General features: G+C 38.4%; 1 protein-coding gene across 1 annotated transcript in view; it reads left to right on the forward strand.

Annotated features, from left to right (window-relative positions):
* Positions 1-17,605, forward strand: part of gpc5a (glypican 5a) — a 134,763-nt gene extending 117,158 nt beyond the window's left edge. Inside the window, exon 9 of the mRNA XM_008292615.1 lies at positions 17,222-17,605. Within this exon, the coding sequence (XP_008290837.1) occupies positions 17,222-17,379 (158 nt within the window). The 3' untranslated portion in view covers positions 17,380-17,605. The remainder of the gene's footprint in view (positions 1-17,221) is intronic.
* The last annotated feature ends 9,596 nt before the right edge of the window (positions 17,606-27,201 follow it).

Consider the following 27,201-nt stretch of genomic DNA (forward strand, 5'->3'; position numbering starts at 1 on the left):
CTAATCCTCTGAGGGTAGGGTGGAGGGCACTTTCTCCCTGCTGAGGGGATGAAGCCACTTAATGGATCACAAAGTTAATCAACCGCAGGGAGAGCCTGACTGAACTGGAGGAATAGGTTGAACCATTAGACTGGAGTCCTCTGGGACAGACACACACTGAGACGCCGAGACGTACGCACACACCACTTTTCTTCAACCCAGTGCAGCAAAAAAAACTCTGTTTCCAGTTTATCATGCACATGCACATCAGCAAAAACTCATGTAATGTTAAGTCATTTTATAAAGTGTGTTCTGTATTTATTGCAATGTGGTGAAGCTAAATATTAAAACCACTTGTCGGTACAGTCTATCCTTACAACAAATGGCATCCTTCAAAATCTATGCAGTGGATTTAGATCCTCCCTAAAACAATTGCTCGGTGTACCTAAAAAAAACTGTTATTTTTTCAGAACCAGTGTTCAAAAATTCATTCAGAAATCAAAATGACAATGAATCAACCAGATTTAAACAGTAAGACAGACAGAACATAAATCATGTACAACACAGTATTATAAAATCTGCATTGATGCATGACTTCGTGGTGTGAAATTCAGTACAGATTGTAAAGTACCAATAGGAGGCAGACGACCAGGGAAACTCACTGCAGCTTTACAGTCAAATTGATAAACTGAGGTGGAAGAACCTGTAGGTGCCGGTTGCAAATGCACTTCAGTGTTCAAGTGCCTGTAAGGTTGTGATGATGCTGGAGAACTCACTCATTTGCATTAAGTGACAAATCCCAGTAAATTCTTATTTGTATTCAAAGCTGTAGGATTTGCATATAACTGCCATAGTACTTGCTTAAAATATGCGCACATCTGTTCTGTCAAGCATGAAATTTGTTGCTTTATAAAAGGAAACACACACAGGACAAACATTCTCTCAACTTTGCCTCTGTGTTTATCTATTTATTCATTTACTCATCACTTTTGTTAATTTTGATGGTTCTCTCTTAAGCAGTTAGGTTGTACCTGTCACCTCCCTATTGACACTGTTCACACAGGAAAAATGAAAGCGTTTGTCGTTTAATTAGAATCCTACGGAATCATTGACTCTCGCCTATCAGGGGGAAAAAAGAAAATGGAACCATGTGATATAGGTCTAAATGTCCTTGGATATGTACATATTTTAGAAGTGAAGACGCTCATCCAGGTGTCCATTTGCCCAACCAACTAACTAGTCCTTATTTTTGCATTTTTTTTTCTCCAGTAAACAGAAAAATTCCGTTTGAAAACCCCTCTACAAAAGCATAAATCACACCTTTGTGTTGCTTGTCAAAGTTTGATGGTGGAATGTCTTTGTTGTTGTTGTTGCTTGTGGTTTTTAATGGGCCTGGTGAAGTTTGGTGCAATCTGATGCAACAGAGCCACTGGGCTGGGGTGGATGGACGGGTCAGCAAAGCCTGTGAGTTGTAAACAAGAGGCCGCTGTTTACCGCTTTGCTTGAGTCATTGTTAGCATTTCTTCTAACCTTTACCAAGTGTTCTTATTGGGATTTTTGTGCATAAACAAAACTAACCACAACTGTTAACATTAGCAATGTCAGATGTTTGTACAGTACCAGTTTTCGCAGACAGTGTATTTGTGCCTTTGTTGCTGTGGTGATCATGCTGGACACTGGTAAGTCATATATTTTGTCACTTAGTTTGGAGGGCATGTTTACTGGAGTCGGTGCCTGTGATGCATCAGAAAGAGCGTTTTTTTCTACAAGTTAAAATGTCTCTGAGATGGTCACCAGTACAACGATGATTAGGGTTTTTCTTCTTTTTTTTTTGTTCTTTTGTAAAATAGATTTCAAAAAATGTATTTCTCTGTATCATTGAATCCTTTAGAAACTCAGTCAGTAAAAACGTGTTGCCAACTTTCTGCTTTAAAAAGTAAAACATTATATGCTTTGTTTTTTGTTTTGCTTTTTCTCCACACAGTCTTCAAACTTTTCTTCCATCTTTGAAAGGCTGCCATTATTCTGGTGAATTGTCTAAATAAATGCTGCTGAGGAAGCCACAAACAACAATTTTCTATTTGCTTTGGACCTCATTCATAATTATAAATTCTATCAGTGATTTTTTTCTGTCATCTTTTTGATAGAAATTGGACAAGATATGATGACTTTTTTTTTTTTTTTGCTGTTTTTGCCTTTTGCTTTCCTTTTTCAAATGACTCTGTTATCACTGGTCTTTTTTTTTCATGAGCACTATAATATCAGAGAAATGGGGAGTCGAAATATTTTTAGAAAAGCTATTTTCTTTAGAGGTTTCCAAACTGAAATATAATTCCACTGAATAAATTGTAGAAAAAACAACATCAAGGCTTCACTTTACCAACACAAAGTTAAAATTTGTCACCGTCAATTTTTCCTCTCCTATTGATTTCCAATCACCTCAGATTCCACGTGTAAAGGAAGACATGCAGACTCAAACAAAGCTGTGGCTGGTTTTCCAATCTCCTTGCTCCTGAGCAGCTTATACGAGATCTTCATCTTCAGCGAGGCGAGCGGCTATCAGTGGCCTAATCACCCATAAGCAATTCCACAGCTGGTCTGATGAATTTTGGCCAAGGCTTTTGATGTGTGATCCCAGGGAATAATACTCAAAACTGCCTATGTTTATGTAAAGGTTAATGGAAGGTTAATAAGAGAGGGAACTGTGCAAATTCAAAAACCTTATTATGCAAATTGTGTTGTCTGAAAAGAGTAATATCTGCTTGTGATGTGGCCATGCTAATTAACAGATTGTCTCCACATTGGTAAAAACAACCACCTCTGTGGTCTAATTTGTAGAAAAACATTATTATTTATGAAGCTTACATGAGCTGATTACTCGCAGTGTGAAATAAGTCTTGATCAAGGTGTTTCATTAAAACCTGCTAAACTGACGGTGAGCCACTTGGCTTAGCAGTCTCTTCCTTTTTTAATCAACTCTTTTCTGACTGTGTGTGCACGCTTTTATTATGTACACAATCTAAACTGGGACCAGTGTGCTCCAATTGGTTGTAAATGCAGTTAGTATCATGCTGCGCTCAGCATCTAACCCCGTACATAATGCTGCAAGAGTGCAATACGTCCCCCTGATTCTAATCCTTTGTCAACTATCTACACAAATAGAGAATGGTTAGCAATGATTCACTGGTAATGCGTTTGCATGTCTTCTTCACATGAACCCAATGACATTAGATTGCAGGATGCAAAAGCTGTTTAATTAGATTACTTGTCCAATTCAAGCAGCTAATAACAAATTAGCATTTCAGCCTGAGTGTCCTGACTTGTTCGATCAAGTTGATCAAGATTGATCAGATTTGAAAATTTGCTCTCGTAAAATAACCAAAGTTGTTGTGTAACATCCGTGTTCATGTTGGACTCTATTGCTCTACAGAGAGTTGACTGAGGAAAGTCTTCAAAGCCTTTAGTGTTCACATTCATATCTGTATTTCTGAACACGGAGATAAAATAGCTGGATGACCTTGTGCTGTTTGTACGGCAGCAGAGGAGGTTAGTTTGCCGTTGCATGAAGTTTGCTTCGGTGAGAGTTAAATCAGAGGATGTGAGTCGATGCTTATAAAGAAAAAAGAAGGGAGAAGATGGAGAAGGGCAGGTTTGCACAGACCTTTGCCAGAACATGTCAATTTGATCATGGCCGTATGTTTTGTTTTCCTCGGTGGAAAAAAGGAACTGCACATGAAAAATTGAACACATCCCCTCCTTTTGTTAACACTCTCTGACTTCATCTGATACAATATTAACAGGGTTGTTTTCAACTCGCCGTTTATCATTCGCCAGGAATGAACAGAAAGAATGTTTAAATGTTGAATTGTTTTCATCAGATTTGGGCAATGATAAAATATTGTGTTGCCGAAGATTGTAGTTTGACAGTAGTGAACTTTACTCTCATATGTGACAAAAAAATCTACAAAAGACCATATTTAAGCAGCAGAAAACAGCGAAGGTTTTCGATTTTTACAATTTCTCGATTATTAAAAGTTGTAGATATCTTTGTCAGTAAACTAATGGCTATACAGTCATCATATTCTTGTCTGGTTTATATCCAGCTGACACCCACACTTAGTAGCTCATAAGCTAAAAAGTAGCTCCATGCACAAAAATGATCCATTTTCTTGTGTATTCATACATATATCAAGTTTTGCACATAACCTCAAATTTTATTTTTATGTATTTACAACACATGTACAGGGACTTTTCCCCCTTAGTCCCCTATAAATTGATATAGTTTGTTCTGGGACCCACCAAAATTAGGCAAAAGCACTTGTCCAACCAGCAGCCAGCTAAGAAAAGGTGTAGACGCAGAGCAGATGCAGAGCTTTGAGTTTTCCAGGCTGATTTGTATTCTGCCTGTGTGTGCAACCTGAGAGTGACTGACTGGCGGTCAGAGCCCAGTATTGACTGCTCTGAGGATGTAATAGAGGCTGGGGTGATGGGATCCTGGACATGAACACTCTCTCTGTGGCATGTGCAGCAGAGCCATACAGGATATAACCAAGGCACTTAATCATTCTGCTGGCTCCATGCAGAGATGCACTGAGCTCTGTGTTTTAGAATAATGCTTCTGCCTTAAATTAGATTGCATTGATCCTCCTTTTCTCTGTAATTGCGCAAACAGGATGAATGCTGGTTTTATTGGGGGGTCAGACCAGACATTTGGATGCTTTAACTTTAAGTACAGGAGGTAAATTAAATCAGACAAAAGGCAGGTTGACCTAATTCAAGGTGATTGGATTATTAAGGGATTGTCAGACGAGTTTAGGAAAGCAAACTTGTGTCTTTGTTTTAGTTATTCAAAACGTAGCAGCACAAACCTCTGCCTGTCTTTTTACCATTGATGTAATTACTCCAATGTACTGCTTTTCTTTTTTTACACAATTAATATAGTGTGGTAACTGTGCTCTAAAGCCACAGAAGGCAAGAATAGTTATCTGTTTATGTCGTCACTACCCAAACAGCCATGTGATGTGTGGTCAGTAAACATAGCATGTTTGTGTTTACCAGCCTGGCCAGTCTCCTGATTGCGTTTGCAGTAAGGGTTTGAGAAATGCAATAAATTTACCATCAGAGTCAATCTTTCCGCCTAGATGGAGGCAGCTAGAAATGTATTAGTAGATTTTTGTTCGTTTCTTGATAAGACATGTCTGTTTTGAAAGATAAGCTTGATGACATCTAATGTTGTGCCTACTGCCAACAAATCCTATGAAAAGACAAATACTTGACAATGTATTGATTTTTATTAATTATACACATTTTCTGTGTAGCCAAATCCTGATGTAGCTTATTTGTTTTTGCTGTAAAGCTCATCTATAGTCGAAAGTACATCACTGTAGTGAACAAAAAGAACTTGGATTGGATGTAAGAAAATTTGGAAGGCAGAGATGCAAAGGTTGTTGTTTTTGTATTTGTACCTCCTGCTACTAAGACCACACTGGCAGACTGTACCGAGAATAAACCCATATACCACAAAGAATGCATTTGTGTGACTGCATATGTTAGAAGACATAGGCTGTCAATTTATTCACAGAGTATTTCATGTTGTAGATGCAATAGAATTCAGAGGGTATTTTTGCAGCAAGTGTGTCAGCCCTGATTTGTTCTGCTTAATAAATCAATTTGCCGTGATTGAGGTTCTGAACATTAATGTGGTGATTGCATGTACAGCAAACGCATGTGGCAACTGAAAAATTGAGATGTGACCATTCTTAATTGTGTCACCACTGAGAAGGAGAAAACAAGAGAAAAGCATTCACGGTGGATCAATCATCATAAACTGGCTTTTCATTAAGCGCCATAATTGTTCAGACAATGTAAATTACGGAAATTTTGGAAAATGATATGATTTTTGTGGATAAAGAGTTAATTTATTCCGTTTTCTGTGGGTGTCTGAATCTAATTGAAAGGGGATGCCGTCTCCGGCACAGAGCTATATTCAATTGTTCTGTTTGAGAATGGGAGCACTCAGCCTTCTTTCCAAGAGGTCTCAGGTGGTTTCTTTTCATTTAGTTTCTCTCCTCACTTGATCTTATTCTTGTGTAAACAATTCTGGGGGAAAACAACTGGCTGGAAATATGCATATGTCTTATTATTTACACTTATCCTGCTTGTCATGCTCTATATGCAATACGTAGATAGGGCCATACACATGAGAAGCTTATCTACACACACCACAAGCATGCATGTGCAGGCAGAACATGAATAAGACTGTGCATGCTAATGTGTCTGCACGTATGTGGGTTTTGCAGCGTGACAAGGATAATTAACTAGTCCTTTTCCCAAGCCCTTCTATGTAAACACTGACGGGATATAGAGTGAGGGGTTTCTAGCAGAGTTGTTGAGTCCTTGCAGTATGGGTGATGGTGGTTATACTTTGTTGTGGATCTGCACATGGACAGCTGTGGACACCACGGACACGTGATTGTTGTCATTATACTACTTTCTAGTCCAATTGGAGGACGCTGTCCTTGCAAGCACAATACACTGACCTCACAGTTTGTGGAATCACATCAAGATAGCCCATTTTCCAGCACATGCCCTTCCACTGTAGTGGCAGTGTGGTCAACAATTGGAGGGTACACAGACATCTGTACAGAGCCTCATGTACAGCCTCTGATGATAACGTTTACATCACCTGGAAACTTGCAGATCCATTGCGTACTGCTGTATGCAGAAGGCATTATATTTTTTGTTAGCGGACAGCTACACCAATAGTTAGACAAGAGTCTTCATTGAAGGAATGGCACAACAATGATCCATATCATATGGTGTACTGGGGAAGTGGGTATACTCGTAATTTACAGCCCACATTTTTTTTAAAAACTGTTTTGTACTAGCCATCCAGAGGCAGAGTAGGGCAGGTACAGGAAAAATATGTGACTTCAGAGGGGATTTAGAAGTGGTACATGCCGTATAACCTGTGTAAACCTTGCACTACACTACTGCATGTCATGCTGTCTGGTATGATAGATAGACAGGATAGGAGACAGAAGCCTCTTTTTTTGACACAGATATTTTTCTCTATTTTTGTCCAAGGATAGCGACAGGTTCCAGAAATAGGCTTCTTTTTTTGGAGCCTTTGCCGACAAGATTAATGGAGATACCAGACGAGGACAACAACAGAGTGGAGTTTGTGTGAGGCAAACTCCTTTACGCAGTGTGTATCAGATTCTCCACAAAAAAGGACCACTTTAAATGTGAGGGAAATGCAACACAGTATGTTATCCTTGACACCCTTGTCAAGCTATGTTCAAGTTTGCAAGCCATGAAATGACAGTTGAAGAGCAGACGTGATGACTAGAAATAAGGTGTGTCATCCGAAAAAATATCTCTGAGAAAAGTCTTTCGGTGGTCTACACAAAATTTTTGCTAGTAAAATGGAAAAATTCGAATATCTTGAATCTTGAATATCTTGAATATCATACCAAAGACACATATTCTAAATAAAAAGTCAGCATAACATATTGCTTAACAAAAAGTTTGTGATTACAATGTTTGTAAGAAGACCTCACTGATGTGATAAATTAAACACAAAGTCTCACATAAAGAATACATCAGGGCTTATCAGGTCCAGACTGACAGGCTCATCAGGATCAGACTATGTGCGACTTATTATGGTATGTGAGAACATGAGTCCTTTGTTTAAACAGCAGTAAAACCAGCTGACTTATTGTGCAGATCCCCCTCGTGCCAGAAGAGCAGCTCTGACTGTTTGAGGCAAGACCTCTTAAGGTGTCCTGTGGTATCAGGCACCAAGAATTTAGTAGCAGATCATTTTGGTTTTTCAAGTTGTGAGTTGGGGCTTCCATTGATAGGAACTATTTTTCTTGCATATCACATGGATGCTCAGTTGAACTAAGAGGCCAAGTCAACACCTTGAAATCTCTCTTCTAAACACGTTTCTCAAACTATTCCTGAACAATCTTTGCACTGTGGCAGTGCACATCATCCCACTGAATAAGCCTTCTGCCTTGGGAATACAGCTGCCGTGAAGGGGTGTACACGTAGGTGCTATGTGTTAAACTAACATCCCCATGAATGCAGAGACCCAGGGTTTCCCAACAGAACATTGCCCAGAGATGCACACTACATTCAATGGCTTGCCTTCTTCCCATAGTGCATTATGCTACTATCTCTTCGCCAGGTAAACAGTGCACCCAGCAATCCATGATCGACCAGACCAGGTCATTTTCTCTCATTGCTCCACTTTTGATGCTCACAGCTACACAGCACCGTATGCAGCAAGTAGCAATACACTGTATTTTCTGACACCCTTAGGATTTCTAGCCATTTGAATTACAGTAGCTCTTCTGTTCATTCTGACCATGTGGCTAAGCCTTGATCTTTGGACACCCATGACCCTGTTGCTTGTTCACCACTTGTCCTTCCTTGGATCAGTGCTGTTGACCACTGCATTCCACGAAACATCCCCCATGAGATTTTGGAGATGCTGTTTTCCATTCATCTAGCGGTCACATTTTCAACCTCATTAGAGTGCTTTAGAGCCTTCACTTGCCCATTTTTCCTGCTTCCAACTCATCAGCTTTAATAAGTGTTTGTGCACTTGCTGCCTTATACATCCCAGCCCTTGACAGGTGCCACTGTAATGAGATAATCTGTGTTATTCACTTCCCCGCCACTGCTTTTATTATTGTGGTTAATCAGTGTATTACCGACCCATAATGCAATGAGTCTAACCCTAATAAAAGTTGTAAAGTTTAGTTTCCATTGAGTTTTTAAAGAGGCACTGATTCAAACTCGGGTAGTTTCTGAGGCTGCAAAACGTGGTGCTGTTGGGGTGTGCTAGGAGGTGTTTGTAATATTTTGTCCACCCCATTCATTTCAGTGAGAGGAAACTTACCATCACTGTCCACAGCCAGCATCTGAGTCTGTGTTGAGTGAAAAAAAAATATTATTGACCAAATAAAACCTCCATGCCAAAGTAATTCAAAGATAATGACAAATCATGCGTCTCATTCCATGTGTGACTCTTGTCATCATTTCACTTTCCTTTAGCATCAGGAGTATTTTCATAAGACAATGTGTTCCTGAAGAGTAAAATTCATTGTGAATGTATACAAATGCATTTAGTCACAGTTGACTTGTTTTTAATGCTCCTCTAATTTGTTTCTGACCTTATCAGAACATGCAGGAAAACTAGTTTTTCTTGTTTTTAATTAGTGAGACAGACAAATAAAGACGAGACCAAACTGAGAGAGAGGAAGAGGTAAAATCAGTCTGACCTGTCCTGCTCTCTGCTTTCTTATTCTGTCTGTTAATGCAGCCGGAATCATTACACGGTTGTTCTCAGTTACACATTTGTCTGTTTCCTTTGTCAGATGTCGGAACTCATGTGAAATATGATCATGACTCATAAATGGGATACTATGTTAACCAGCAGTCTTTACTGAGGTGGTAATGAAATGATATGATCAATACAGTGACAAAATGAACAAAAAGACAGGTTAACGGTGGCTATTGTGCTGTGAGATCTGCTATATTGACATTTAAATTGAGTGCCTACTGAAAAAGTTAGAGGCACAAAAAACGCCATTGTCAAGCACAGTCACAAAGCATCTGAACAAGCTGCATAAGTGTTTTCATTATCCTGTAAAACACACGCAACAAAAAAAAAAAAAATCAGGCAAACAACTCTGAATCACATGAGAAATGTGGCTGCTGAAGAACAGACGCTTCGCACTTAGACTGTTTCCAGTAGACACTCTGTGAATATAGATCATCCATGAACATTGTGAAAAACTCATTGATTAGTGCTTCTGTCTGGGAATCCCACTTTTTGTGTGGCCTACAAGTGGGAGGGATTGTTTAAATTGTATGGGCTGTTGAATGTTGCATGTTTTGACCATAGTTTCAACCTTTTGACTTTTATTTGTTTCTGTGTGTGCTGGCATTGTTGTAGAACTCTGATTGCATAGAAAACTTATAACTCAACTTTTAATTAAAAAAAAAAAAACAAAACTGAAAACTTTCATATACACCATTAATATCACAATATACAACAAAAATATTGTGTTTTTCAAAACCCATTATTTTCCATTGCTTTACAAACAAAATGTCAGGAGCATAACAACACAAAAATAAGAAATTAATTCTCCCACCAGACCAACTGTGGAAGCATCATGTATCAACAACAGCTGTCTGTAGAAGACATATTTGCGATTTGTGGCACGACTTATCAAACATTTGCACTTGTTTTTTGTCATTGTCTTTTGTGCTTCACTCCATTTCCAAATGTTAATAGATTCCCAGTGTGTAGTATTCACACATTCTTCTCACTTTTTTCTGTTATCTATTTTAATTTTGTATCGACAGGCGTCATCTGCTTTTGCAAAATAGCTGTTGCTACATCATGGGGTTTTTCTTTTTTTATTCCTTTAAAAAAAATTAAATAATAAATATATATATATATACATTTGCATATCTCAGATTGTCAGGCATGGTACAGACAGCCTTGGAGCAGATCGGGTTAAGGGCCTTGCTCAGGGGTCCAGCAGTGGCAGCTTGGCAGTGCTGAGACTTAAACTTTTGACCTTTTGATTAGTAGCCCAGAGCCTTAATAACTGAGTCCCCCACTCCAGAAGCAAAGTGGCATAATCCCAAAACAAACCACTACATACGATTTAGCAATTGTGTAATAGCACACTTTGCGCTTAGTGATGATACTAAGGAGGCTTAGAAGGAGGTACAAGGAGAGTTTGGGGAAACACTTTGCACAATCTAACTTTAAAACACAGTTACTTTTAAAGTCACCAGCATTTTCACATTCCTTCTCCACACAAAAGGATCCCCACACTTCTTTTAGGCAATTAATACAAAAACTTTTGCTTCAAACAGAAGCTGTCACCCATCGTAGCATTAGAGTTGGATTTCTATTTAAGATTAAAATTTACTCAGAAACCTCCCTTGACTCTGTATACTGGGCTATTATTAACTCACCCGCTTAACATCAGACTACACGGTAACATTTAGGGAACACAGGATTAGAAAATTGAATCACTGGTTTTTGCCCTTGCTTCTGTATAATATAATGCATTTGTAATCCCTCTAACTTTACTTGTTCACAGCAGACTGAATAGAGGAGTCCGTGACTTCTTTCAGGTTCAATTCTCAGGTTTATTTCTGGCAGCAGGCGGTCTAATAACACTGTCAAATAACACAGAAATCAATGTGGTTAAATGGTGGTGAAGCTACTAACCCAGATGAGAGCCGACAGCACGCTGAAGGGTTTCACCTCTTTCACAATGTGATTGGTTAGCTCTGAAAAGAAAAATAAACCCAGTGGAGGCCTGTTCGCACACATTTACATTGTCTGATACTTGTGTTTATCCAAAAGAAAACAAAAAACAGTTGGGAACCTATTTTTATTCTGACTCAAAGGCTGGCATAATGACAAATAAGAACATTACTTCCAAAAGTTAGGAACATATCTGCCAAATTGCAAGAAGCGGGGATTATTGTGATGTTATGAGGCACATTTATTTTATTGGCTACCAGCAGAAACATCTATTCACAGTCATACAAGAGGAGCTTTATACACACTCAGTTCTACTGCGACTCTTGAACTAGTGACACCACCCCGACCTAATCCTCGCGGAAACTTTGGCAATATTGACTTTTATTTTATTTATTTAATTTTTTATTTGACCTTTATATCACCAGGTAAAAAAATGTTTGAGAACCGGTTCTCATTTGCAAACATGACCTGGCTGACTATGCTCATAGTCATCCTTTATTGTACATTATAATGTGAAAGCTTCTCTCTGTAAAGCCTTTATGGCTGCTCGTAATAACAATAAAGTCACGTCTGTCACAGCTGACTGTATTGTCACATTAACATCTCTGTGTAATGAATGCATGTATTAATGTTGTTGTATTTACATATAGTGGCACCTGGACTTCCAACATTACTATTTTTTAGTAAAACAGTAAATGTATACGAACTTTAATTCACGTGATAGTTGTATAAATATGTTTTTTAAAAAATCCTTCAAAAACAGCAGACAATGGCAGCCTCATTCTCCAATGTGACACTATCATGTCACCTTCAGTGCAGTTTGATTTGTAATGAATCTTATAACTTAATGGAGAATTTTCAGCACAAAGTAGAAATCAGTGAAAGTGATAGATAATGAGCTGACGGTTTCCTTGTAGGATATCTCTCCATAGTAATAAAATGCTAAACCAAAGGAAAGGGAAGCTGTAATGAAGTTTGGCAAAATTGAGCTGTTCATAATAACCCCGTTACTCACACAGACTGGCTGAAGATGGGAACATAAAACTCCGAAGGCTGACCCTCTTATAATCACACAAAAAGGCACTTTCCATCACTGCAGCTGTTAAGTTTTTTGTTGTTGTTGTTGTTTTTTTGTTTTTTTCCTGGTGCATTTAGTGTGCCATTGATCATTGCTGGTCCAAGTCCTCAGGAATCAGCTTCTATTGATTTCACTTCAGTTGTAAGCTTCTCTTTCTGACCTATGTCTCTCTTCGGGCTGAGCACATTTTCCAACATCCTAACCTCCCTGCTGAGGGTTTACTAAAACATATCATTACAGTGGCAATTTCCAAACAAATTTCCAAAATCGTCGGTGCTTGGATCCCAGAAAAGGCACACCATTATAGCTCTTCGCAGCCATTAGTTGTTGGAGGCTAAATTTCGCTACGGCCTGAAACACTTGAGTAGCACAAGAAATATGTATCCTCTGTTGGGTTGTTATATTGAGGACATAGTTCTGCTTTTAGAGGGGTAATATACTCCTTTGCCTGGACCTTCATTATCATTCATAAAAAGAACCTACTTACAGCCAGAAGATTCAGCAGTGATGATGGCCATTATTAATAGCTGCAGTGCAGTCACAGTCAATACTGTGTGTGTATGCGAGCTATTAAGTAACATGTATTTGTCTGTGTTTGTAATCAAGTCTGTGTGTGTGTAATGGCCTCCATTACTTACATGTTATTTTGAGAATTTATTTAAAAGATTAAATTCAATGCACAGCAAGGTGCTATATTGCAGAATCTTTGATTCCAACAATGTGGAGCACAGTCTAATTTAGCATTCTGTCTTCTATCGTCTGCCAGTCTCAACCTTCCCTCTTCTGATTGCGCCCGCATGTGAAACCCAATAGTGTCCTAATGCAAAACTCAGCAATGTAAAATGATTTGTCTTCATTTCTTCCCCCAAAAGAGGTTTTTGACCACACATTTGGCATTGTGGCCTGCACACAACACTTGTAATTAAGCCAGTAAGGCAATATAACATTAGATGACATATACTTAGTGGCTGCGTTATTATGTACACCTGCATGTCTAATTGCAATCCAGTTTGACTGTTTTTTTTTACTTTTAGTATCACCAATTAGTTTCTTCTTATGTGACACTGTCATAGAGTTTGTGCCGTTATTATGTATTTATGAGCCATAACAATAATACCACTGACACCGTGTTACAGTGCAGGTTCCTCTGGGGAACCTTGTGTCCTATTATTTATCTGGATCTTATTTGAAACACATGACTGCAGACAAAGCACATTTTGTCCACGTAGCAAAAACTGCTCAGGAATGGTTCGAGGAATACGACTAAGAGACCAAGGCGTTGATCAGTCCTCTAAACTCACCAGATCTCCAATGTGATCGAGGGAGGGGGCACACAGTAATAGACAGGCAGTTTTAATGCTGTGACTAATCAATATATGTTTTGCACTGAGTTGGTAGTGTTGTACCGGGCTGCATAATGTCCTGCCCACCTCATTAATAGAAATACAGAGGATAAAAAAATCAAGAAGCACCACAGTATTAAATAAGTACATATATTTCTGACAATCTCAGTAAAAGCAGAGCATTGTGCAGTTTGCAAAGGTATAATTTATGGCAGGAAAAACATTTAGGATCTAAAGCAACTTTATTTATATTCTGTGCCTTCTGACATCACTATAATGTTTGTTTTAAGGTTAGGAGACCAACCTGGTTACAATAGAAACCTTTTAGTTTTAGTAACAGAGTGATTAAAAGAAACAGATGTTGATATTGGTTGGAAACAAAAAACAAAACTGCCTGTTAAAGTCTGACATTTTGTTATCCATTCCATCTGATCCAACCCCCTTTTTATGCAGAGCAGGAAATCCCTTGACTTAGTCCTTTGCTCCTGATGGATAGGAATCATAATTCCTGCGGCTGCCAGGGGCCTTTGTTGTTGCTTTGCAGCATTTTCTGGTACAGCTGATTCTGATGTTCTCTCTAAGGTGGTGTTCCTTTTTGCAGCTGCTCTCTGATTTTGTTTATACGCCACATAAAGAAAGAAGAGTCACATGTTGAAATCTGGTCATTTTAACACTGAGATTTACTTCTAAACAAGATGTAGGGTTCGGGAAAGACAAAGACTTAGTATGAGTGGCTTTCAACATAAGGAGCCCAGATCGGGGCTCATCAAGAAGGGACTTTTTCTTAAAGAAAAGATAAGTAGTATGTTATGGTCCACATTTAATGCATTTATTTTACTTAGTAGTGTTATCTGTAGTATAAAAAACACACCATTTATACACAATTGAAGTCACATCTTGTGCCCATGACTGTGTTTTGAGTGTAACTTTTACACAAGTGACTGAGTATTTCCTCTGGAGGTACAATATAAGAGGTCTTTCAGAGTTGCACAATTTATTCATCAGAAAGACATTCTGTCATTCTGTCTTCAACTTGTTGCTGCATTAGAAACCTTGAAGCTTCAGTAAGAGGAATTGATTTAGGTGTTGAAGTGCAGTGCTCTTGGGTACAAAGACTATCTGTGAGCTGTATACCTTCAAATAGTTGTCCAGAGGACTTCTCGGCAGCAAATCAATAAGCAGTTAACTTCAGATAATGATCATATACTTTAGCAGTAATTCATATGTGTACCCTTACATGTAACACATACATTATACCTCGTGTCATTTTTTATGTAAATACATGACATTTAAATTTGGGCAAATCTGTAAATTAGAGAAAGCTGAGACAAAAGATATATTTTAATGGAAACAACTGCATTATATTATATTATATTACTATATTAGATTATACCGAAGCTATTACAATATAAATTGTCTATACAGAAACAAGTAATTGTTGTGGATCCTGCTGCTATATGGGAAAGAATTACAGTCTATTTCTGCTGCACCATAAAAAGTGGAATTGAATCCACAGAGTACAAATAGCCTCTGCAGCTGGTCCTATTTTTCTGCTTGTAAGATAAACTTCGATAGTATAGAGCCTTTATAGACTTTGAAAGGGTTTGGGTTAGACTAATCCTGCCCTGCGACAGACTTATGACCCTTGGGCTTAAGTGAGAATTTCAAACATCTTGGAGCAGCTGGTCATCTATTGGGGTTCAGCATCAGTCCTTCCCTGTGGGGAAGAACCAGTATGGAGTCTGAAGTGTCCTGAAGTAATATCAGCAGGGCTAAAGAGGATCCTTTATTTCACCCGGCAAGGGACACAGAATTTCTCCCCACCTCAACACTTCAGGCCTCTAAAGACATGTAAACAGCAAGATGGATGTTGACAGCTTGTGTGGTGCAGTTGTCTGAATTGATATCTGTTAAGGTGTAATTTTAAAGCTGGAGACCCATGGGGGAGTTGAGTTCAAGTCGTGATTTGAGGTATATAATGTGAAATTTGGAGAGGGAAAAAAAAAAGGCTGGTTCAGGGGGGTGTTGTGTTATTTTTCCACAACTTTAAATCAGTATCTTATATGCTGTTCTGGGAATAATATGGTTAAATGTTAAATGTCTTCACTGCAACCTTTATTGGAGCCAATTATCAAATGACCTTGTTAAATAGTGCCTGTAGTGTAACCATCACTCTTATATAAGCCTTCCCAGCTATGTGCTCTTTGCTATGTTTTTTTTTTCAACATAAAATAATAGCAAAACACACACAAAAAACTACACTAACCTGAGCTGGAACAACTGGGAAAATCAGAGTATATACTACCACATAGATGAGAGCTGAGCCTAAGATATCACCCCAGTTTTAAAAATAATTGTATAGTTGTCAGGATGCTCACTGTTAAATGTCAAATTTTCCTGACGTGAATTCCATAATAAAAAAATAAATAAAGGGCCACCTCAGAGGCTTTACAAACTGGAATCTACAAGACAAATATTGTCTTTAATCTCTCTGATGACTAACACTGTTTTTGCTGCGATCGTTTGTAATTCTCATGTATGCATTCAGCCCTTAACACCTCAGCATAAAAACTCTGATGGCTGATGACACAAAGCAGCACCTGAGATGCTCTTTGCTGCACCTCGGGGGGGATGAGACGGAGTCTGAAGGTGCTCCGTAGTTCCATCAGCTCACTATAAATGGGGCAGTGGAAAATTAACAAACTCCATTAATGGCATGGTTAGAGCTCTAATGCACTGCAGCTGTAAAAGATGGGTGAAGCATTAATGTGGCAGGTGTTATTATCAGGAGAAAAAACAAAACAATATTTAAAAAAAATCCCCAAAACATACCTTCAGGATGTTTAGAAAATGTTATAAATCTGTAAACCACTTGAAATTGGTAGAGTGGTTTATCCACGACTTCATTCAGTTTGTAACCTTGACTTTTACAATTGACTACAAATGACCTTTTCTTTCGCAAGACTCTGTTAATATCTGTTAAGAGCCAAGGAAGGTGCTTCAGATAGTTCTGTATCCACGGTGTATATTATCAGTTTCCTCTGCTGTAAATGTAATGTAGCACTTACATTAAAATGTAGAATAAATAACCAAAAACACCAGTTTGGGGTTGATCATTGCTGTCAGGTTACAGATGGTGTCAACATATTTTTCAAGGGTCCAACAATTCCTCCAACTTCAGGTACTTTGCGTGCAACCAAAGTGTGAAACATTTATGTGCCACAGGCCTCCAAAGGCTATTCAAACACTACAATGAGCTGTACTGCATCTGTGTCTCATGTATTAGTGCACTGTTGAAAATAGCCTCCAACAAATTCCCTATTTAGGTAGGATTTGTTGAAAAGAACAGTGCCTCACAATGCAATTATATACTGTATATAACTCTTTTTTAGAATTGAAAAATACATCAGTCTTGTCCCTTTAAGTTACACGGCAAAAATGAGTGCCTCTTCCATGCTGCTATATTGATAATGTGCATCTTTCTGACTGGCATGTTGGTTTCCGCTCTCTCCTCAGTGAGTCCAGATGTGACCGGTGATCACAAACATCATCATCATTATCATCATCCACCTGCCAAGGATTCAGAAATAGAGGGCAGATCCAGGAGCCTCAGACTGACAGGAGCCATCTGGGTCCTAGTATTGCCATGTTTACATATGCTCCAGGCCTTGTAACAGCTGCCTTTTTTTCAGCGGGAAACTTTTAGACTTGATTTCAAACTTATGTATCCATACATGAAAGGGCCAGTGGATGTAACAGGCTCCAGTATATCACGGACCTCAACACTTCCACACAGTGCAGGACACGGTAGGAGTGAACACTTATCGTGTGGAAATCGCAAGACTCCGTGGGTGATGTAAGACGGCATATGATTCAGCTTTACAAACATGGATTCATTATTTTTTTCTCATCAGTTACCTGGCATTCGTTAACACCGACAATGACTTATTTAAAACAGACAATGTCAAAAATAACTACACCATATGTTGTAAAAGTTTGCTATTACTTTAATTGTATGTCTGCACATTCAAGATATGTCTTTAATTTGCCTCTGTGTGTCACAATACACTTTGCAGGTAGTGCCTTTAGTTGGTCTTGCACAGCTCTGGCAGTTACATTGTTTGTACAAGGCTGAAGTATAATGGTGTGTTATTTTTATACCATAATTGAAATCCTCCAGATGTTTTTATATACAAGAGTGCTTCAAATTGTGCTTCATTCAATTACTGTGCAAAACCTACAGTAAACAATCAGGAATGCGCTGTATGTTATACATCACATGTAGCTAATAACGAAACAGAATTTGAGACATTTGCAGTAACTGCCTTGCTGTCTGGAGTCCATTAAATTGGTATATATCAATTGTAAAAATTTACCTGTAATGTTGCTCCTGAGTGAAATGGTGCAAAAAGATGGGTGGGCAGGTGGAAGCAGTTGGGGGGGGGCAGGTGCGTGAATTGATACTCCTTTTCTTCCTTAGAAATAGATTAGTTTCCTCAGGAGTCTATTATCATCTTTCAAACTCAATCCTGGATAGGAGCTGATAGTTCCTGGAGCCACTGGTGAGGAAGAATCCAATTGCTTCTACCTGCTACCTGAGTGCGTGCTGCCGGTGTGTTGCTGACAGGTTTCTGTGCAGAGAAAAGTAAAATGATTTGTTTCACATATGCCATGCATGTCTGGTCAGTGGCTGAGAGAGAATAGTACTCAATGGTACTGAAAATTGGTTTGCTGGAGAACTATTTGTAGAGCTAAAGAAAAAAAAGAAATCTTCTTTTTAGATGCTGCAGTAGCTAAAACGGTACTCTGTATAACCAAATGTCACGACTTGTATTTAGCATTTCTACATGTATATGCCAACTAAGCAAGAAAACATTAAAGCTGCTACTGTAAATAGATTGCAATGTAAATGAGAAATTCCATTAAGTTTTTCTATGTGAATTCAAATGTACAGAAAGATTTGGATTTTATACTTAGTATTGGTAACAAACTGTAACGACGTAAACATTATTACGAAGACAGTGACATCTTAAAGGGGAAGTCAGTGATTCTAACCACATGCATTTTATTGTCAAATTCAGTGAATATGTCCTCACGGTCCACAAGCTGTCTGTTCAGGGTTTGGAGTAAAAAACTATGCTATGAATGAAAAACAATGTGGTTTGGATTGATTCACACAGCACTATTACTGTGTCCCGTGCACATTCAAGCTCATGCACAGGAGCAAAAGGTGAGGGAGGGAGAGGGGAGATGGGTGAGAAAGGGGGCAGTGGCAGCAAGAGAGATAGTAGCACCTACTTGCACCTACTAACTTCCAGAATCATCGACTCCTCTTTTAATTTATGAAGTTATATTACAATTAATTTGTAGTTACTAAAGTGTGTGTGACCCATGACTATTCAGGGTTCTGCTCACCTTAATGTGGAACTGAGCAACATGCAAATTATATTTCACTTTTAGCTTCACCTTAAATCCTTTTTTTTTCTCCCCTCCTGCAGCTTTTTTATTTTCCAGTCCAAGATGCAGTTTTCTCAGGTACTGTGTTTGATCATATATGATCCCAATTTAAAAGCCTGCGACCTTCCTCACACTACAGTTGTGCTAAAGTGTGCACAGTAATGGTTGTCATTAGTCATTTTCACCTTTAATATACCAGGTTAGACTCTTATCATAATATGCAGTCAAGGTTGTTTGAATAGCTTGGAGCTTTTTCACCCACATACTCGAGTTTATAAATGTGATTCATTACACTCATCGTTTCTTACATTGAATTTAATGTCTTCTACTGTGGCTTTTGTTTTTGGCTGAGCTTCCCAAACAGCAATACTCACCGCTTAACAGCCGTAATGCAGTTGTTTAACGTCTTAACAAGTCACGACTGCATCCCCCAAACCAATTATATCACAGGTTGCCACCCTCGAACTCAGTGTTATTGTCATTTTAACAACTGTGTTAATGACACCACTAAAGAATAGTGTTCTTTCTCTAACTAGATGACAGGCAGCAGACATAGAGGCAAAGGTGCTCTGAGGCTAAATATAGATGCCAGGTTCTACTGGTTCTCTTGTACTTAAAGGAAGGAGTTCAATTTAATGTCTTATGTGATTATTATTGCTCCATAGTGAGGCAGTTATCCAGGAGGAGGGAGGAAAGAGGCCAGATGCTGAGAATGGTGGCGGTATAAGTGATACTTCACCCACATCCACAGAGGTGTAATCCTGCAGGCACAGCAACGTGTCAGTCTTGAATAACACATATATTTTCTAATATAATGTTTGGAGGGTAAATGCGTCATTTGAAAAAGAAATCCATGTGGCCCATGTGGCTCTGTTTTTCCTTAATGATCTTTATGGGAAAACTACTTTTTATTACACCTTGGATTTAATTTTTATAGTTTAGGTTTTCAGTTCAGTGTGTTACATTAAGGTTATTGCTAAGATGCTGGAATGCGGCAACATTGCTAAAAATAGGTTAGATGTTGCAACAACAACAAGCAGTAAAACAGATGGTTTGTGATTAAGCCCCCCAGGTTAGTAAGACCTGTGAAAAAGAAGGTAAACAGTAAAATAATCATCCAAACTGTTCATATTAGACATCAATTAAAGTTACCAGACTAACTCTTGGTTCAGTTCTGACCTGCTGTACTCGCCATAGCTGTGCAAAGGGTTTTAATTATTACCAACTTTTTGTTTAACCTTTAAGTAAAGTGTTGTTTTCTTGTTTACATCCTGTCTGATTTTCTGCCTGCTTGTATTTGTTGCTCTGTTGAACCTGTTTTTAACAACACCATGTTCCCTTATGTCAGCCATTTGTTTTGTTTTTGTTGTTAGATGACTATCCAACAAAAATGTGTGTATTAGTTTCTACTTGAATTTCTGTTTATTGTAATAACTCTATAACTTTAAGCCTGTTTACCAGCAGCATCCTGAGGCTTCCGGTTGTCATCTTTATATTTTGAATAGAATAGAATAGAAAAGAATACAATACAATACAATACAATACAATACAATACAATACAATACAATAAAAAGTGTTCTATTCTATTCTATTCTATTCTGCTCTATTCTATTCTATTCTATTTTATTTTGTCTTGCTCCTGTTGCAGCTCACACTGGCTTCAACCGGCAAGCGCAGCGTCTCACTCGTATTTTTTTTACCAAGAAGCATCCCTTGACCTTTTCTTGGGGTTTCACAAGTCTTCCCAGGCTTGCTGGGACATGTAATCCAAGGTTTCATATTTTCTACTGACTTTAAAATGATTTTTTTTCTCCTCCAGTATCAATCATTGCTTTTTTCTTGGAAGCAGTGAGTTCTTACTGTAACTCAAGTTTGACTTTAAAAGCAAAACATAAGATGATTAATCTGGAAATGGTGTATATTTCTGTTCTGACCAATTCTTTAATATATATGAGATCACATGTTAATACTTTTATTAAAATAATAAAAGTGAAGATTATACAGCAGTTCCTGATGATGTTTGGAAAGCTTTTTTTTAATGACATGAAGCAGTTTTCTTGAGGTTTTTTGTCTAGTTGTACGGGAGGTTGTGAGCAGCAGGATCTGAGAGCTTCTCCGTCTGCAACATTTTGCCTTCATATCGACACCTTGAATCTGTGATCTCACACTTTGGTGAGCATTCATGACTACAGGCAAGAGATGGAACGAGGATTCAGCAGAAAATGGAGATCTTTGATATACAGCTCAGCTCTTACCTGGTGGTCCAGTTACAGCCATGTACATGTACTGAAGTTGGTCTCATGATTCCTGTACAGTGACTGAGACGGCAACACTCCTGCATTCTTTCATTGTGGGGCAGTTGCACACCAGCTGAACTGAGGCCTGTCTTTCGCATGTGACTGCCACATGCTTATCTATCAAATGCTTCATCTACCTCTTCAAGTGGCTCATAGTCATCGCCTTATTACTGCTGAGACGTTACCTTTATGCTGTGAGCGACTGCTGAGAGACTGATATGACAAGAAAACCCTGTGTGGGATTATTGCAGAGCTATCAAAAAAATTGTTACACGTTTGTGAACAAATAAAACGTGGATTTCATGTAACTGCTTTTTATTCAGTGCATTCTAACATGCAGTGGCTGCCCAACAAAGGGGTTAGTCAGCATGTATTGTCCTTACAGATTGGTTGTAATAAGCTAAGATTGAATCTTTCTTGACACCTAGATATAACATGTAAACTCCTGTTTCTTCTCTGTTAATTCTTTTTTATCTTCATTACTGTTCAACTTTGCTGGTGTCTTAACTATGTCCGATGTAAACGCTCCCATTTATTGCCTTTAACTGTAAAATGTGCAGCTTTGTCTACATGTGTGAAAGCAGCCAACAAGCCACTACTGGAGATCCATGATACAAACAGGGCAAGTAGTCATTTTATTACGAATACTGAATAAAAGGTTGCTTTCTTTTATAAAGAATCACAAGCAAACCAAGGAACAAAATCAACAACAAAATACAGAGCACAGCAGAAATAAAGAATAAAAAAAATTCTACCTGCTATTTAGATTAAAATGACAACCCATATTGTTTGTTCACAGTTTAGCTTACCACTAAAGCTTCTAAAACATTAAAGGGTGACTAATCTAAGTACTATATAATATGTGAAATGCTGAAAGTCAAATTACATTAGTAAATTCACAATGACTTAATGTATAATTTTGTGACAGGTACTCAAAGTGCAGTTATTCTTTGTAAAAACTCTACCTATGGCATTTTTCATTACAGGTAATTGCGTGTTGAAAAACCTGGATGGTAATGAGACAGTGATCACTTCCCACACAGAGGCTAAGAAATAAATGGCAATATTAATGAATTCTGCATTTTAAAAGAGGGGAAGGCAGGTATTTATAACTGCTCTCATTGCAGTAGTTTCTCTCTGGTAGAGTGCGTCCAATTACAATACACTTTAGTGTCTTCAGAATTACTCAGAGGTAAAGCTTCAGATAGTATGAACCGTTGTCTTTGGAGTCTTTTATCTTGCAGGCTGGAGAAGTGCTCCTGGGACCTTCTAAGGAGAATAATGCTGAGCACTGCTTAAATGTATACAGAGATTAATTTCATATTCCCATTGAGGTTTCTGTTTCACTCAAAATTATTACTGTGACCTTGACAAGGGCTAACGTTTAGCCTCAACTTAGACAGGAACTTTAATCATCACAGTGCAGAAGCAGACAACGCTTTGTATCATTCTTCAAGTTGTTCATGGTAAGGACTGCTCAGAAGCTTAACTCAGAATACAGGACGTGCCTTTGAATGAGTCGTGGAGATAAATTGTTCTGAAATATGAGTGAGGTCATTTCTCACTAAAGAAGACTTATTATTACATTAATGTTGCATTGGAATATATTATTTTTTAGCCTGGTAGGATTTTTGTTTTGTAACGGGTAAATGGTAAATCTCCATCCATCTATTATCTATATACCGCTTAATCCTCACTAGGGTCATGGGGTGCTAAAGCCTATCCCAGCTGACTTAGGGCGAAGGCAGGGGACACCCTGGACAGGTCACCAGTCTATCACAGGGCTACACTTACAGACAGACAACCAAGCACACTCACATTCACACCTACGGACAATTTTCTTCTCTTTTATATTTTTTCTATTTGTCCTCATATTTCTGCGATGGTGACATGGTGAGACAGTAGTTAGCACTGTCGCCTCACAGCTAGAAGGTCCTGGGTTCAAATGTTGGCCTGGGGTATGTTCTCCCTGTATGGTTCTCACCAGGTGCTCCAGTTTCCTACCGCAGTCCAAAGACATGCTGAGGTTAATTGGTGATTCTAAATTGTCTGTGAATGTGAGTGTGCTCGGTGGTCTGTCTCCCTGTGCTAACCTTATAACCTGTCCAAATGTCCCCTGCCTTCAACCTAAGTCAGTTGGGATAGGATCCAGCCCCTCATGACCCTCCAGAGGATAAAGTGGTGTATAGATAACACTGGTCTACACCCATTTTGGTGAGTTTTTTGGGCTGATTTTGGACAATTGCGATGTGCTGAATCCAAACATTACATTGGTTTTGCTCAATGAGGTCAAAATTTTCATTTGTCGCCACTTGCAATTTACTTGTATTTACCTTTACAAATGTTTACACTCATCAACTTTTGGAACATTTAGCTTATGAAAAGGATTAGAAAATGAAATTTTTCCTCTAAAGTCTGATTTCATATGAGAAATACTGAAATAAATCAATCACTAATGTCAAAAAATGTAATCGATTTAGTGGCAAAATCGATTTTTTTAAAATCGTGTTGACATAAAAACCTCACCTGATACAGAAAAGCAGATGTAATTTTTGGATTCAACTTTGCAAAAATGTCCTATATCAGTTAAAAAACCCCAGACACCTTCAAAAAAATATTTTTTTGTAGCCCAGTGTGATGGATGGATATTACTACACCATTCGAAGGACTTTCATCCCAAAGTCCAAAATAATAAGTCTGGAGATTCTCAGTCATTCAGGTAATCCTAAAAGTGAAAGGTCTTCTCTTTTCAGAATACCATGACCTAAATGACAAATATGGTCTGAATTTGTACATAATTTTGTACAAACATAGTCACCAGAAAATGAATCCTACTGACAGTCAGGAGGTCAGACTTATGATATTGAGTGAAATGTCTTGACTAACACTGGATGGACAGGATGGACTCTAATAAATTAGGGCATCTTTAAACATAGCGCCACTGACAGATACATAAAGTAATGTCAAGTACTTTGCTCTATAACCACATCAAGACTCCCTTCCACCTCAGTTGTACTTTGTCTTTGGCACTAATCAATAAATGCTAGCATGCAAACACACTAAAGGAAGACATGAGCATGACAACTTGCTGAACATCAGCACGATAACATTGTTAAAATGAGTTGTTAACATGCTGACGTTAGCATTATAGCACTATTGTGTCCTAATTACAGCCTAAGAAAACCTTCTGCCTGACTCTTATTGTAAGCCATCTGAAGTGGATTAACAGCTCATTGTGCTGTATTTGACTTTTTCTTCTAAGGAAGATGTGCATTACAAATGTGAAAGCATTGCTCTGTTTTAGACCATCCTAGTGTTGAGTGTACTTGTAGATATAAAGGTCCCATATTAGAGTCCTTTTCAACACCTTAATTTAAGTCTCACATGTCCCCAGAATATGTTCAAGTTTCAGCACATAATACTGAGCAGACTGTTCATTCTAGCATACCTATAATACACCAAGTTTTATTCCTCGTCTAAACAGCCTGCTTCAGCGTCTGTAGCTTTAAATCCAACTGAACTACTACTCTCCACGCCCTTTTCAAGAAAAGGGTCGAAGGTACACCTCTGTCTGCATCTACTTTGTTCACTGAATGGTAGAAGAGGAGGAGCCACACCTGGGTGATGCTTGTCCTGTTTTAATATTGCAGCATACTGCAAACCTGAATGATTCAATCACAGACACACATTTTCTTGTATTTTGTGGGTCTCTAGACACACTGGGGACATATTAAAAAAAAGAAAAACAATGTAAAACTGTCATAATATAGCCTCTTTAAGGTCTGTAGAATCATGTGAACTTCTGTGAACCCTCCTACACAAGCCAAATACTCATCGGTCTACAATACATAGGTGAGTGCAGTGTACAAATAATTACTCTTACAAGCTCAAGTACGATGCGTCTAACTGATACCAAAAGGTGGAGCTCAGGTCAAGTGCTGCTGTTGACCTGCGCGGTGTAAAAGTACAGATATTATGGATGATACCTGGTGTATTTGACTGAACATTCACGTCTTGGATCCAACAGGGAGGTTAAGAATCTGCATTTATTTATGACTGTTCTTCCATTCTATTATTAATTTATTTCATTTTTCATTTTCAGACAGAACGAGAGCAGTCAGCGTCAACGAGCACCAAACTGAGACACCCTGCTGCCCCATAGGTACTTTTTACATTTTTTGAAGTGTGTTTTCAGATATTAATGGTAGCTGAAGGCCCGGCCTAATGGGACACACACTCACACACACACACCAGCAGTCAGCGCCGCCTCACTCTCTCCTTTTCTGTGCTCAAGCTCGGTGTAAACAGTACCATCAATATAGTGTTTTCCTGCTGTCTACCCACCCACTGCTTCCAGATTATCAGACAGGACTAGAGCACAGGTTTCACAATAAATCCTCTCATCCCTCCCTGGCTTTCCTCTTCACTCATCTTCTTTTTTCATCACTCTGTCACTTCTCCTTTCACAACTTACTCTCCTACTGAGGTGAAGTTTAGTTTCCCAGTACAATATTTTCTTATTTCGGGAATCAATATTAATCATTCCTTTTCACAAACGTGCATGTTTAGATATCATTACAATCTGTAAAATCCATTATTCATACAGAATATGTAAATGTCTAAGTCTTGCATTCTGTATCAGGTAAATTCATCTCCGCTGACACAGGTGTCTTCCAATATCACCTGAAATCAGAATTTCTCTCACTTCGCTGCTGGAGTCATTCTCTGTGAGCTGAGAACTGGCATCAGGTGTGAGAATAAGTGATCATAAATAAGCTTGAAATATGTGTGCAGGAGTTTAACATTTACGAAAATGTTATTTGATGTACTGCTGAGGTGTCAATTGAACATGCTGTCTGGTAAAAAAAAAAGAAAAAAAAAAGGAACAGTTGTTGAGAAACACCAACAGAAAACAGAAAAATGTTATACTAACCAATACAAATGTTAAGTCAGATCTGATCTGAAATGATTACGGCATTATAAATAATTGGCCTGAAAATCAGTTTCTGATTTTTCTGTGAACCTGACAACTGTTCTTTACAATTGCAACCAAAAGATAACAGAACAAATATGTTTCAGAGCGCCGTTTGTGACAAAACAACATTAGACGCAGATCTTCCTTCCTGATGTGCCTGAAGTCTGGTGAAAGGCATGTTGTCCTCTTTATCTTCATCGTCTTTATCCCCACAACTGTTATTGGAAGGTCAGTTGGCGTCTGGCTGCACAATGCAATATTGCAGAGGGTGCAGCAACACAGCAGAGGGCTAATTTGGCCCACAGTGAGAGGATATTGTCCTTAATCCTTAAAATGTGAAAAATGACATGCGCACTAAATGCTGGTTTTCGAGGAAAAAAACAGGATTTAGTTAAATTTCTCCTTATTTACACCTTATGGCTAAACACACAAAATTAGCAATGCATGGATTGATTTATATGCTTCTGTATTGATTTGTAAAAATGAGTCATATTCTTTTTTTCTGTCCATACACCAGGTTTTGCGCTGGCACCGTTACTTTCAATGATGCTTTGAGTTCCATTTTATGTACTGACCTACTTATCGCCACTCGCACAAACATGGCTGCCACTACTAAGACCATCTTTTCCCCACCACCCCCCCATGGGCATTGACCCATTTGCCAGAGAAGCCAACCTTCAAAATTTAAAATTTTCAGATCACATAAGTCATGCTTAAATCTCCTCCCTAATATTTCTCCTCTGCTGCACATCACCACCTAATATCCC

Source organism: Stegastes partitus, unplaced genomic scaffold (assembly GCF_000690725.1).
Source record: "Stegastes partitus isolate 25-593 unplaced genomic scaffold, Stegastes_partitus-1.0.2 Scaffold19, whole genome shotgun sequence".
Taxonomy (NCBI): Eukaryota; Metazoa; Chordata; class Actinopteri; family Pomacentridae; genus Stegastes; species Stegastes partitus.